The 13,762-nt window shown below is 34.4% G+C and overlaps 1 protein-coding gene across 1 annotated transcript; it reads left to right on the top strand.

Annotated features, from left to right (window-relative positions):
* The first annotated feature begins 267 nt into the window (after positions 1 to 267).
* LOC145603113 (uncharacterized) lies at positions 268 to 6,063 on the top strand. Its single transcript, XM_081659245.1, has 6 exons — positions 268 to 467; positions 1,406 to 1,446; positions 1,538 to 1,701; positions 2,184 to 2,283; positions 2,389 to 2,558; positions 5,272 to 6,063. The coding sequence occupies exons 1-6, from the start codon at positions 334 to 336 to the stop codon at positions 5,809 to 5,811; spliced, it is 1,149 nt and encodes a 382-aa protein (XP_081515371.1). The 5' UTR covers positions 268 to 333; the 3' UTR covers positions 5,812 to 6,063.
* The last annotated feature ends 7,699 nt before the right edge of the window (positions 6,064 to 13,762 follow it).

The raw sequence follows: 13,762 nt of genomic DNA on the forward strand, positions 1-13,762 counted from the left end.
TAAAAACCTCTAATCGCATTAAAGTGCAGTTTGGTTTAAATATTTTTGAAAACCGCACCGAACCGCAAACCGAAAATTGATCAATTTCAAAAACCGCACTACAATTTTCAAACCGCACCAAACCGTAAAATTGCAGTCTAAACCACACTCTGTACATATCGACATTTAAATGATTGACCTCATAAGTGGACCCATAAGGTTTAACCCTTCCACCGTTGATCATCAGAAGTTCTCAACCCACCGGATCTAGGGTTTTAGCCTTTCTCATATCTAAAATATTTACCCAAACAACTTCACTCCAATTTCCTCTCTCCTACCAACCAAGCTTAAGCTATGGAGTCCAGAGAACCCGACACAAACTACGAGGCCGAGGTTAATGACGACATCAACGATAATCCTTCTTCACATCACAACGATGATGATGATGATAGGTCTCAGCCTCTTACTGGCGATGGCGCTAGTCCTGGGTTAGTCCTTTTTATCTCTACTCTTTTGATCAAATTAACATTGAATAGTTTAATTGATTTGAGTTTTTTTTTTTTTTTTTTTTTTTTTTTTTTTTTTTTTTTTTTCTCTTCTTAGTTAATTGAATATTTAGTGTTTGTTTGAGTATGTGATGCAATTTGAAAGATTTTGAGTAGCTAAATTTGTTAAGAGTTTGATTTCTTGAGAAGTAAATTCTAGGGTTATTCGAAGTAAGAAGACTTGTTGTTTGTAGTTTCCAGTATTTTTATTTGATTGATTTCTTGTTCTTAAGTTTGTCGGCCGAATAATTAGATGTCTGCTCTTATTCTTTGATTTGAATTAAAACCCAGAAAAGTACTTAATGTTACATAAATAATCCAAATTATTGATATTGAATTCGTCTTTAAATTCATATTTGGAAGAAAGAGAGAAGGAAATACTGTTTTTAGCGATCTTGTCATCAGGGATTGGGAAGGTTCGCACAAACTTATAAAAGAAGAATAAACCAATGATTACCCTGCTGGTGAATAGGAGTATTATAATTCAGTCTCTATTTGCCGCGTCCAATGCAAGAATTGTGATTTTCTCTGGAGGAACTAGGAAGAAGCAGACTAAGATTTGGTTCTGTTGTAGATATACAATTTAAGTAAGTATTGAATAAAGAAAGTGGGTGTAAGATAATGTAGGATTAAGTAAAAGGGTGGGGATTGTGTAAGAAAAAAGTAAATAAAGTACGAGTGTGTGTGGAAAAGTGTTAAAACATAGAAATAGAGGCATAAGATGGTTTTGAAGCTCGCTCATGTAGAAGTAATCCCATCTTTTATTTTTTATGTCTACATGGCATGTGCTTGTGGTAGGAATGGTTTGTTTACTGTGCTTTATGACTTATTGGTGTCTAGACGGTACAAAGATTCTAATTCTAGTAAACATTTAATTGCAGAAAGATATTCATAGGAGGTTTAGCTAGAGAAACAACTGCTGGTTAGTTCTTTGTTATCTTCTGTTCTTGCTATATACACTTAGGATGCAAGGTTGCTAATGTGAATGATTTTCAACTAAAATATTCTTGTAGCGCAATTTGTCAAGCATTTTGGCAAGTATGGTGAGATCACAGATTCTGTAATAATGAAGGATCGGAGGACAGGTCAACCACGTGGATTTGGCTTCATCACTTATGCAGATCCTGCTGTGGTGGATGCAGTCATTCAGGATACTCACATTCTAAACGGAAAACAAGTATGTTAAGTCATGCATGCTTCTGTGGTCATACTTTTGTGCAAAAATGTTGTAAAGAAGATATAGATATATGATTGGGATTAAGAATTCAGGAATTGAACTGATCTCATATGTGGATAATGATCAGCCTGTACATTCAAAGATGAATCAATATATACTCAATTAGTTCATATATATTGTAGATCTTTTTAAGCATATTGGTCCTCTCCTTTCCTTGGAACTTTTCTAAATTGTTTGTGGTAAATTTAAAGTTATTTTGGTAAATATTGTACACTTCTCCATAATACTCAATAAATTCTGTCATTTAAACAATTAATAGTTAGAACTATGTGAAACATAATTGCCACAGTTCTAATTTATTTGCTTGGTAATGAATACAAAATGAATGTCAATCTTCTGATAATGTAGAGATCATCTTTACAAGTATATGTTTGTTTGTATATGTTTGTTTCTCATTTTTTTTTTACTTTTGTAAATTTTAGGTTGAAATCAAGCGGACAATACCGAAGGGTGCAATTGGCTCAAAGGATTTCAAAACAAAAAAAATATTTGTTGGCGGAATTCCTACATCAGTGAATGAAGGTCAGGTCACTCTCAATTGCATTTTGTATCGACTTTTTTTCTTGATTGATTCAATTAATAGGGAATCTGATCTGAGGCTTTTTGTTGTATTTAAACAAATTGCAGATGAGTTCAGTGATTTCTTTTCCACATTTGGTGTGGTAAAAGAGCACCAAATAATGCGGGACCATGCTTCTAATCGTTCCCGTGGCTTTGGATTTGTTACTTTTGATTCAGAAGAAGCTGTTGATGAACTTTTGTCAAAGGGAAACCGGATAGAGTTTGCTGGAACTAAGGTACTATCTTTAGCTAGGCAACTGGTATCATTGGAAAGTTTTTTTTTTTCAAACTTTTATATCATTGGGTATATTGGAAAATATTAAATTGCGTATTGTTGATGCGAATTTGGGTTTTTTCATCAACTTCTTTGGTTTTGGTTAACTGTGACTTACCTTATTGATGATACATGAGGACTTAGTTTTTTGGTATTGTCTGAATCAATCTTTACTCACGTGTGAAACTCTAGTGGTCATTTTGTTGACCAAAGTAAAAACTTAGGAAGTACAACTTTTTAGCTTATTAAAAATTTGAGTTGTTTTGGCGTGCAAACATCCAAGTAATAATTATGTGAAGTACTTTGCGGTCCTCACATAATGGGATATGTTTTTCTTAACTTTTGAAAACTTGAAATTTTTATAGGTGTAGTTAACTCAAATGGGATGGGAATTTCCCTTGGGAATTGCAATTTTCTATCAAATCTAACCAAGCTTCCCCTTAGGTAGCGTTCACTTCACCTAAACTTCAATTGTATTATCTCATATGCTTTTATTAGCTATGAACTTATCTTATCTAAACCTATTAGTCCTAAACTTATATAAACTTAAGTCCTAAACATATACTTCGTATTAACTTAGTAGTCCTAAACTTGCTTTAACTTATTATTCCCTTACTTATCTCATATTAGTTTATTAGCTTTGAACCTATGTGGTTTGAACTAGTGGTGTTCATAGTTACTTAGCCTGCAATACCCGACCTGCCTGTTAACCCGATTCAAATGAACCAGGTCATAAGATTAATTCAAATGAATTGGGTCGTTGACCGCATCTTTGAAAAAGCGGGTACCTAAGAACCTGTTACTTTTAATTCCTTTGGTTTGTCAATTGGCAGCTTTTTGAGTTAAGGGTTTTCACTTGCTTCCCTTTCTCACGTTTCCTTTGTGCCTCTCACCACAAGCCCATCCTTACTTAAGTAAATACTTAGAAAAATCCTCTCTTTCACTCGTATTAGTAGGTTTAATCAATTGTCAATCAATTTGTATCGTTGTTTTACTTTTGCAAATCAATCCAATAACACAATCAAGATTTCTTGGTGTCTTCTAGGTTTCGATCGGAAGCTAATCCCTTTGTTACCTTTTGTTCTACGGCCCTATCCAGTTTCCTTTTAGGTTATGCTTTTATGTTCTACTCACTTTGCTTTCTTTGCTTTATTTGATTTATGGTATACCTTTTTTACCATCTTGCCCATTCAACCCTATAAAATCACACCTTTTTATATTTTCTCTTACTTTATTCACTTTATCTTACATTGACCCACTTTTTTACATTCTCATTCTTACTTTTTCTTACACCCATTGACATATTTCAACAATTTTAAAAATTGCATATCTACAGTTTCGGAGTAGAACATAAAAGAACGAAGGTACTCCGTAGTACTTGTATAATATTGAGTTATAATAAAAAATAAACTTATATTTTTTTATGATGGTTTTATTTAAATAATATAATATGGAAAATTGGCAATTAATATAACATTGTATCATTGATACTACCAATACGTATCTAGGGATAATACAAATTTTATTTACAATTATTATTTAACACTCATAATATTTCATTTAGTAATTTTTAGTTGGAGATATCCAAGGTATAACATTTTCTTCCTTTATTCCTAAAGTTCTTTGTATTTAGAATCTTGCAACTCTTCCTAATTCGAAGGAACTTCTAAATTATTTCTTATGTATAGAAAAAAAAAACACATTGGTCACAAAAGCCGAAAGCTGATTGTGACTAGATGTTTATATTAATTGATTTAAAAAACTGATTGTATAATAGTGATTGATTAATAGATGATTGCATAAAGTTATTTGAGTATGCCAAAGGACCATTAAGCTAATTATGGAGGTATGCGAAATGACCAATTAGCTAATTATGGAGGTAGGTAGTGGATACAATGTTTTAGAATAAATGAGAGTATACATGCAATTTTACTTTACAATATTAAATAAGCTAATGAAAAATTTGAACAAGAAAATATTTAGTGGAATAAGCTCTTTGATTCAACTCTCCACCAAACACTCCAAATTAGCTTATCTATTAGTCAATAAGCTAATGTTAGTCAAATAAGCTAATTTTACCCCAATAAGTTATCTTTTAACCACAGCCAGTCATTTGCAGTCTTGTTTATGCTTTAAGAATATTAAACTTAATACGTTGTAGCTTTACTGATACGTAATAATAGAGGGTTTTCGCATAATCAAAGTAGGGAGAACTTTTTGAGACAGAGAGAGTACTAATTTTATTAACATAGAGATTTTGTTAGCATTGACCTTTTTAGCCTTTTGCTTTATTGATTTTACTAGCCCTGAACTTTATTTTATTACCAAGGAACTAATCTGACCTATTCTGATTTGTATTTATATGAACTTATTGTCCCTAAGAATCTGAACTTAGTTCCAAAGTTATCTCATTTGAAGTTATTAGCCTGATGATTTATTAGCTTGGTACGTATTTAGACAAGCTTGAAAACATATCTTGTATGAACTTTTAACCCTGAACGTATCTTTTGTAATTTATTTTCCTGGATTTAATTAATTAAAGTTTATCCTCGAAACTTTATAGGTTGGAACTAAACTTACGTAAATGTAAATAAGTGAAAAGTGGGCGGGGGAATCAAAGCCTTAATGTGTGTGTGTGTGCGTGTTTGACAATTAGTTCCGTATCTTGTTTCCAGGTGGAGATAAAGAAGGCAGAGCCAAAGAAGCCAAATGCTCCCCCACCTTTTTCCAAACGCTATAATGATTCAAGGCCTTCCTATGGTGGGGGATTTGGCAACGATGCATATGGTGGTGGGTATGGAGGGGGTGGTTATGGTCCTGCTTCCTATCGAGCTGGTGCAGCATATGGGGCCCGAGCTGGCGGATATGGTGGGTATGGTGGAAGTGAATTTGGCAGTTATGGAGGATATGGTGCGGGTGGAATGGGTGCATATAGGGGTGACCTCTCTTATGGATACTCTGGCCGTTACGGTGGTGGTGGCTATAGTAGAGGTTATGACATGGGCGGTGGTGGTGGATATGGTGGGCCCAGTGAGGGCTATGGGGCTTATGGAGGGGCTGCGGCTGGAAGCGGATATGGAGGAGGCTATGATTCTGCAATGGGAGGTAGCTATGGAGGCAGTAGTGGAGCTTCTTTATATGGCAGCGGCAGTAGCAGTAGAGGAGGATACAGCGGTGCAGCAGCGAATGGGCGTTATCATCCATACTCCAGGTAGCAAGATGGTAGAAGAAAGGATCTTATGGTTCCCTGGATAAAATCCCTCAAAAGGACTGCCTTTGCTTCTGCTAGTTTGATGTATTCTGTTTGTTTTTCACTTTAATTTTTGCTTGGCATTAAATGATAGGAAACCTGAGCTCTTACTTGTACTGATGGAGGCCAATTTGTTCATTGTACCAATCAGTTGATATTTCATTCATGGAGACTATAATTTACTTAAATTTTACTTGCTAGTTTACGAAGCATTCTTACTGGCGGCTTTTTAATATATTTATGACTTGCTACGTTTACATCATTATGACTAGAAATTTAGAAATTATGCCCAATGCAAAGCTTTGACCGATGATTGTAATTTCCAATAAATATTATTATAAAAAGTTAATATTTAAAGTGACATTTTGATAGGTATTCCGTATTCACATGACTATATTTTTTTTAATGTATTAATTGCTTGGTTAAAATAGAATATGTGAGCAATGAATTAAAATCAAGCTGCAATATTTATTTATAAAATGTTATAAAATTATATTCAATGTGCATGTTCATTATCATTCATAACTCCCTAGTATTATGCCATCCATTGTAACCCCTATATGTAATTATCTCTATTGTAATCCTCACTTCAATGGAATCTTAATTTTTTCTGAAGGTTACATACTTACATTATGTGTGTGTGTGTGTGTGTGTGTGTGTGTGTGTGTGTGTGTGTGTGTGTGTGTGTGTGTGTGTGTGTGTGTGTATATATATATATATATATATATATATATATATATATATATAGGGGAAGGCTCTTGTGAGAATTTTTCTTATGTGAGAACACTCTTTCTATTTTAAATTTTTACTCATATGTTCTAAATTTTAAATCTGATGTTCTAAGCTTTTCCTTAGGTGTTCTAAATTAAATCAAATGTTCTAATTTAGTACTCACATGTTCTAAACCATAAATTAGTTAAGTTTGATGTCATAAATTTTAAATAACTGGTTCCAAAATTTTAACTTATATGTTCTAAATTTTAAAACGTATGTTCTAATATTTTTAATTATATGTTCCAGATTTTAAAGCGTATGTTCTATTTTTTTTACACGTATGTTTAAATTCTTTACTCACACTTTCTATATTCTATGTCAGTTTGTTCTAAATTTTTATTCACATGTTCATAATCTTAAGTCAGATGTTTTAAATTTTACTCATATGTTTAAAATTTCATAAAGCAAATTTTTTAAATTTTTAATCACTTGTTCTAATTCTAAAATCAGATGTTATAAACATATTACTCACACAAATGTTCTAATTTATTACTCATATGTTCAGAATTTTAATTTGAGTCACATGTTCTAAATTTTAACTCGCATGTTCTAAATTTTTACTCACATGTTCTAAAATTTTACTCACATGTTCTAAATTTTAAATCAGTTCTCATATAAGTATGAATTCTCACATATGGACCTATTCTCACCGGATCCCTCCCCTATATATATATATATATATAGGATAAGAACTCAATTGCCTATCCACATCGCTCTCTAATATTCTCCCTTTCCCCTTATTTTATAATACGTTATCAGCACCATTGCTTTAGTTATTGGCAATCGGTGAAAACATTAATCAAACAATATAACAAGGAGGATCATATTGTTGGCTTGTTGCATCAACCTTAATTAACCGAGTTGCTGACACTTTGTATTGATTAAGCTATTTTGTTCTAATAGATTATTTTATCATAGATAAATATGTCGTTGATTATTTGATATGATTACAATTTGCTACTGTTTCATCATGGAAAATTATTGCATGAGTTGATTACATTTATCATTATTTTATCATGCGTTGATTACAATCATGAAATTTTGGTTTTTTTGTTCTGTGCTGAATTACATTCTTTAATTTGTTAATTATTTGGTATCACATGAGTTGAGATTTACTACCATATATTACGGTTAATTGTTTCGTTTTTATTGTTTAATTTAATTTATTACCATGATTCTTTTGTTTCGTGTATTACGGTTTGTGACATACTTTGTTACGACATATCAATATATTTTTATAATAATTGAGATACTGACGGCTAAAGTTTAGATGTAGTATGAATGTCTCTAATCATTTGTATATAATATAAAAGATATTAGCAAAAATTCTTTTTGATATGATCAGCTTAATTATAGCCAACGTATAATCCTCTTGATACTCTATTACTTTTGACTTTTGAATTTATTTTGCTTATAATTTTATTATATTTGCATATCAGTAAATAGTTTGAGTGAACGTGAAATATTAATTTTTTTTTTAAACAATTTAAATTTCAATTATACGAGTATTATGACTCATTAACTTGTTTTTTTTTTTTTTGAGGGGGGAGATTAAAATTCATTAATAATAAGCCATACGGCGGCACTTACATAAGAAATCGTAATCGAATAATACAAAGACAAAAGAACCAATTACAAGTTCGAAATAAAGGAAACTACAATTGCACGCGCAGAATGACTTTCTAAAATACCCTTGGCTCATATAACGCTGTCCTATGCAGCCTCTTGCAAGGGGGTCTGGCAATATGTTGTAGTTTCTGACGAGAACCTTCATTGACTCAAAATCCTGTACTCCTCAACCTGAAATCAAAATTGGTGTCGTACACTTCACCCTTGATAAGACAACCTCCGATTTAAACACAGATATCGGCATGGAAGCAGAACCCTTTAGCCCAAACCAACAGAAGATCAAACCAAAACCCCATAGCCAAAAAACCCGGTTCAAATCCTGCACCAGAAGATCGGTATACCGATCTGCATAACCCATAGCACACCAACACACCACACAAAAAGAAAAACTAACATACCCAAAAAACACACAAAGACGGAAACAGGAAACCCAAACACTACACACACCACTAATAGAAAAAACAGGAACAAACTTAAAAACAAGAACTATGAACGGAACCCTAACAACCCACCCCGCCGCCACTCTGAGCACAACCACCAAAGCTCCGAGGTTCACCAACCCAACCCACCTACCGCCTGACAATAAAACCCGAACCACCAAGGCCCGCCCGAGAAGCCCAAACCCTCTGAGGACTCATGAACTTGTCATGCTATATGACTATTTTATTCTTAATATAATTTATTTAGGCCCTGTTTGATTCACCTTAATTTTGCTGAACTGAAATTATTTTTATTGAACTGAAATTATTTTTACTGAATTGAAATTATTTTTGCTAAACTGTGTGAATGTTGATAGAATCTTTTTATACCAAACAACTATGAAGTATATATTTCTTTTATAAGCTCTAATTTTGAATATTATTTTATATAGTGAAAATGTCGAACCTTGCCAAGTTTGAATTTGTGGCCCTTGATATCACCGGAAAAAATTATTTGTCATGGGTGTTAGATGCTGAAATACACCTAGATGCTAAAGGGCTTAGTGAAACTATTAAGGAGGGTAATAAAGCAACACCTCAAGATAAAGCAAAGGCTATGATATTCCTTCGCCATGACCTCCATGAAGGGCTCAAAAATGAATATATAATTGTGAAGGACCCACAAATCCTTTGGAGTAATCTAAAGGAAAGGTATGACCACCAAAAAACAATGATACTCCCTAGAGCTCGTTATGAATGGTTGAATTTGAGATTGCAAGATTTTAAATCTGTTAGTGAATATAACTCAGCTATATTTAAAATAACTTCTCAATTAAAATTATGTGGAGAAAATATTACTAATGCAGAAATGCTTGAAAAGACATACTCCACTTTCCATGTAAATAATATTATCCCGCAGACACAATATAGAGAAAAAGGTTGTAAAAAATATTCTGAATTAATATCTTGTATTCCTTGTGGCCGAGCAAAATAACGAGTTGTTAATGAAAAATTATAAATCACGTCCTACTGGCTCTACTCCATCCCTGAAGTGAATGTGACAACCCATAATGGGAATGAACCTAAAAAACAAAGACCATTCCAGCAGTTTTGGTCCAGGTAGAGGTCGCGGTCGCGGTCGTGGCCAATGGCGTGGTCGCGGTCGTGGGCGTGGTTTTAGTGGCTATGGTAGAGGTCGTTGAGGTCATTACACAAATTCACATTCCAATCAGAAGTGGGAACATAGGGATGATAAAGAGAAAAGTGAGACCAATATATGTTACCGTTGTGGAGGAAAAGACCATTGGTCTCGGGTTTGTAGAACTCCAAAGCATCTTGTTGAACTTTATCAAGAATTATTGAAGAAAGGAAATAAAGTTGAGGCAAACCTTGTTCTTGAAGATGGTGGAGGTGATTTTGATTTTGGCAATGCCGCAAATCATTTCGATGTTGCTTCTCCGGAAGGGAATGATATTGATTTTGGCAGTACAACTCATTTAGAAGTTGCTGATTTCTTCACTACCCTAGAAGGGGATAATTAAAATTATAATGTTTTGTGTCAATTTTATGTACTAGACTTATGGTTTCTTATTCTAGTGATCCACTTAAGTTATTTTCTATGGTTGTAATAAGGACTTTTCCTTTATGAATTTATGAACTATTTGAGTGTTTTTATTAATTTATTTATTTATCATCTTTATTTTTATGCTTAATATTTTGACATGTATTTTATTTCGTGAAGAATATGGATACTACTCAAGTACAATTTGCTATGAGTGGTGAAGAATTATGTCTTGCTGACAGTGCAACTACTCATACAATATTTAGAAAAAAAAATATTTCTCTAATTTGATGAAGAAAAGGATTAATGTGAGTACCATATCGGGTAGTACAAATATCATTGAGGGCTCTGGAAGAGCCAACATAAAATTGCCTTGGGGAACTGAAATTAAAATAATTGATGCTTTATACTCCCCATTGTCTCAAAGAAATTTATTAAGTTTTAAGGATATTCGCAACAATGGTTATCATATTGAGACAATCAATTCAGAAAATAATGAATTCCTTCAAATCACGAATATAACTCAAGGCACAAAACATGTTTTGGAGAAACTCCCTACATTCTCTAGTGGTTTGTACTACACAAATATCAATATTATTGAAACTCATGCTATAGTAAACCAGAAGTTTACTAATAATTTTATTGTTTAGCATGACCGGTTAGGCCATCCTGGTTCAATAATGATGTGAAAAATAATTACGAATTCATGTGGACATTCTTTGAAGAGCCAACAGATTCTTCATAATAATTTTTCATGTGCTGCTTGCTCAGAAGGCAAGTTGATAATTCACCCATCACCGGCTAAAATTAATTTTGAATAAATTAGTTTTCTAGAACGTATACAAGGAGATATTTGTGGGCCCATACATCCCCCATGTGGACCATTTAGATATTTCATGGTTTTAATTGATGCATCAACTAGATGGTCACATGTGTCCTTGTTATCAACTCGTAACCTGATGTTTGCGAGATTACTTGCCCAATTGATTAAGTTACGGGCACATTTTCCAGATATTCCCATTAAGACTATCCGGCTTGATAATGCTGGTGAATTTACATCTCAAGCTTTCAATGGTTATTGCATGTTCATTGGGATAAATTTTGAACATCCTGTAGCACATGTTCATACCCAAAACGGTCTGGCAGATTCATTAATTAAACGTATTCAATTTTTTGCTAGACCATTGCTTATGAAATCCAATCTCCCAATTTTTGCTTGGGGACATGCTATAGTACTTGCAGCAGCACTAACTCTGAAAGGAATGGTGTCCTTCGGACAAGTGCATTATTCTGATAGTGGGTTCAGAAGTATTAGAAAGCTAATATATTCAGTAAGGTCAAGTGATCAGAATGCCTGGGTGGAGGCCACTTCCGATCAGTAATATTAATGCATAATTAATATTACAGCTTAATCTTGACTGAACCCTTCAAGTCACACCCATAGCAATAAACAAACCGACTCGACGAATTAATCCGGAAGAAATTAATTCGTTGCCCGAGTATTAAATATTTAGACGTCGGAAATTCAAGCTTGGAGCGTCGAAACCGAGCGTCGGAGAATCTCAAATGTCGAGCCAAAATTTAGGATTTGGCGAGACGGGAAAATGCTTCAAGTAACAAGTGAAGTCCTAACCACACAAAAGGCTAGGAAAGCGCACCCAATAGGAACATGCCACGTGGAAACACACATGGAAAAACGCCATGTGCAGCACACGTGGCAGCCACATTGGCAGTCACCTTGTGGCAGCCACCAAGTGGCTGCGCACCACGGTGGCGACACATGTGGCAAGGGTCGTGGACTCGGGTGATGGGTCATTGTCACGGGCCAAAGTATAATGGGCCAACCGAACCCAACTTGGGGCTCAAGGTTGGGTGACACATGGTTAGTTCACATGCAAGGTTAGTTCACATTGCATGTGAAATGCCTTAGGGACCAAGTGAGAAAGTGGTCTACTCCTAATCATGTGACACTTGTTACTTGTTCCTTGGTTTATTTAACTAAGGGTTGAATTCATCAATCTTTCCATGTGGGATACTTTTGTGAAAAGTCCCACATTGAAAGATGAGTGGAATTCACAAGCTATCCTTCCTTATAAATAGCCAAAGCATGGCATGAGAATTCATTGCTTGAGTAGGAGTTCAATAGAGCATTGCATTAGCAAAAACTCTTAAACTCACATAATACTCGGGTTTTGGTCGGACCTCGCTAACTCCGAGGTAGCGGACCTAAAAGTCGGAGTTCGTCCTTGCGGGTGGATTTTCGTTGGAGGCTCAGTATTTTCGGAGCTAAAGCTTTCAAGTACGAGCCCGTTTGTGAGGGCGAAACACGCTTCAAAGGTATATTCTGATTTTACCCTTCTCGTGTTTATTTGTTATGCTTTATGGTTTTATTAATTTCGAGTGGTTCTTTGGGTCGAGGTTGTTTCCGCGGTGAGTCGGACTCACCAAACCCTAACAAATTCGCATTAGGCCAATAAGTTATCACAAGTTCTCCCCATTACAATTGGTTTATGGTCGGGAACCAAATATTTCCCATCTAAGAATTTATGGATGTGCGGTTTATGTTCCAATAGCTCCACCACAACGCTCTAAGATGGGTCCTCAAAGGAGGTTGGGAATATATGTTGGGTTTGAATCCCCATCTATAATTAAATATCTTGAGCCTATAACAGGGGATTTTTTTACGGCTCGTTTTGCAGATTGTCATTTTAACGAGTCACTTTTCCCAAAATTAGGGGGAGAAAAGAGAGAGCTGGAAAAGGAAATTAAATGGAATGAATTATCATTATCCTATCTTGATCCTCGAACTAAACAATGTGAACTGGAAGTTCAAAAGATAATTCATTTACAAAGTTTAGCAAATCGATTGCCAGACTCGTTTGCTGACCCAAAAAGAGTGACCAAGTCACATATTCCAGCTGTAAATGCTCCATTTAAAATAGATATCTCGGAAGGACAAAATAAATTTGCTAATGAGTCTAAACAACGTCAGAAACGTGGAAGACCCATAGGTTCCAAAGATAAGAATCCTCGGAGAAAAAAGGAGCAATAATTGATGATGGTAAAGTTGAGGAAACAATTTCCGATGGAACTCTAGAAGAGACTTTAGACATGATACAAGAAGAAATTCAGGTACCTGATAATGAAGAACTTTCAACATATTATATCATGTCTGGAATTACATGGAACCGAAACCAAATCGACGTCGATGATGTTTTTGCATGCAAAGTAGCATTAGATGTTAAGGATAATAATGAGGATCATGAACCAAAATCCATTGAAGAATGTAGACAAAGAAATGATTGGCCAAAATGGAAAGAAGCAATTGAAGCAGAATTAAAATCTCTTGGAAAAAGAGAAGTACTCGGTCCTATAGTCCGTACACCTGAAGGTGTAAAGCCAGTGGGATATAAATGAGTCTTTGTGCGAAAGAGAAATGAAAAGGGTGAAGTTGTAAGATATAAGGCACAATTAGTTACACAAGGATTCTCACAAAGACCCGGTATTGATTATGAGGAGACATATTCTCTTGT

The sequence above is a fragment of the Chenopodium album genome, chromosome 21 (genome assembly GCF_948465745.1).
Source record: "Chenopodium album chromosome 21, dcCheAlbu1.1, whole genome shotgun sequence".
Taxonomy (NCBI): domain Eukaryota; kingdom Viridiplantae; phylum Streptophyta; class Magnoliopsida; order Caryophyllales; family Amaranthaceae; genus Chenopodium; species Chenopodium album.

What these genes read in the sequence shown, in the direction of transcription:
- LOC145603113 (XM_081659245.1), top strand. Translation starts at nt 334, where the DNA reads ATGGAGTCCAGAGAACCCGACACAAACTACGAGGCCGAGGTTAATGAC. An exon ending in ACATTCTAAACGGAAAACAA is followed by an intron (nt 1,702 to 2,183) that starts GTATGTTAAGTC and finishes TGTAAATTTTAG; the next exon opens with GTTGAAATCAAGCGGACAAT. An exon ending in TCCTACATCAGTGAATGAAG is followed by an intron (nt 2,284 to 2,388) that starts GTCAGGTCACTC and finishes AACAAATTGCAG; the next exon opens with ATGAGTTCAGTGATTTCTTT.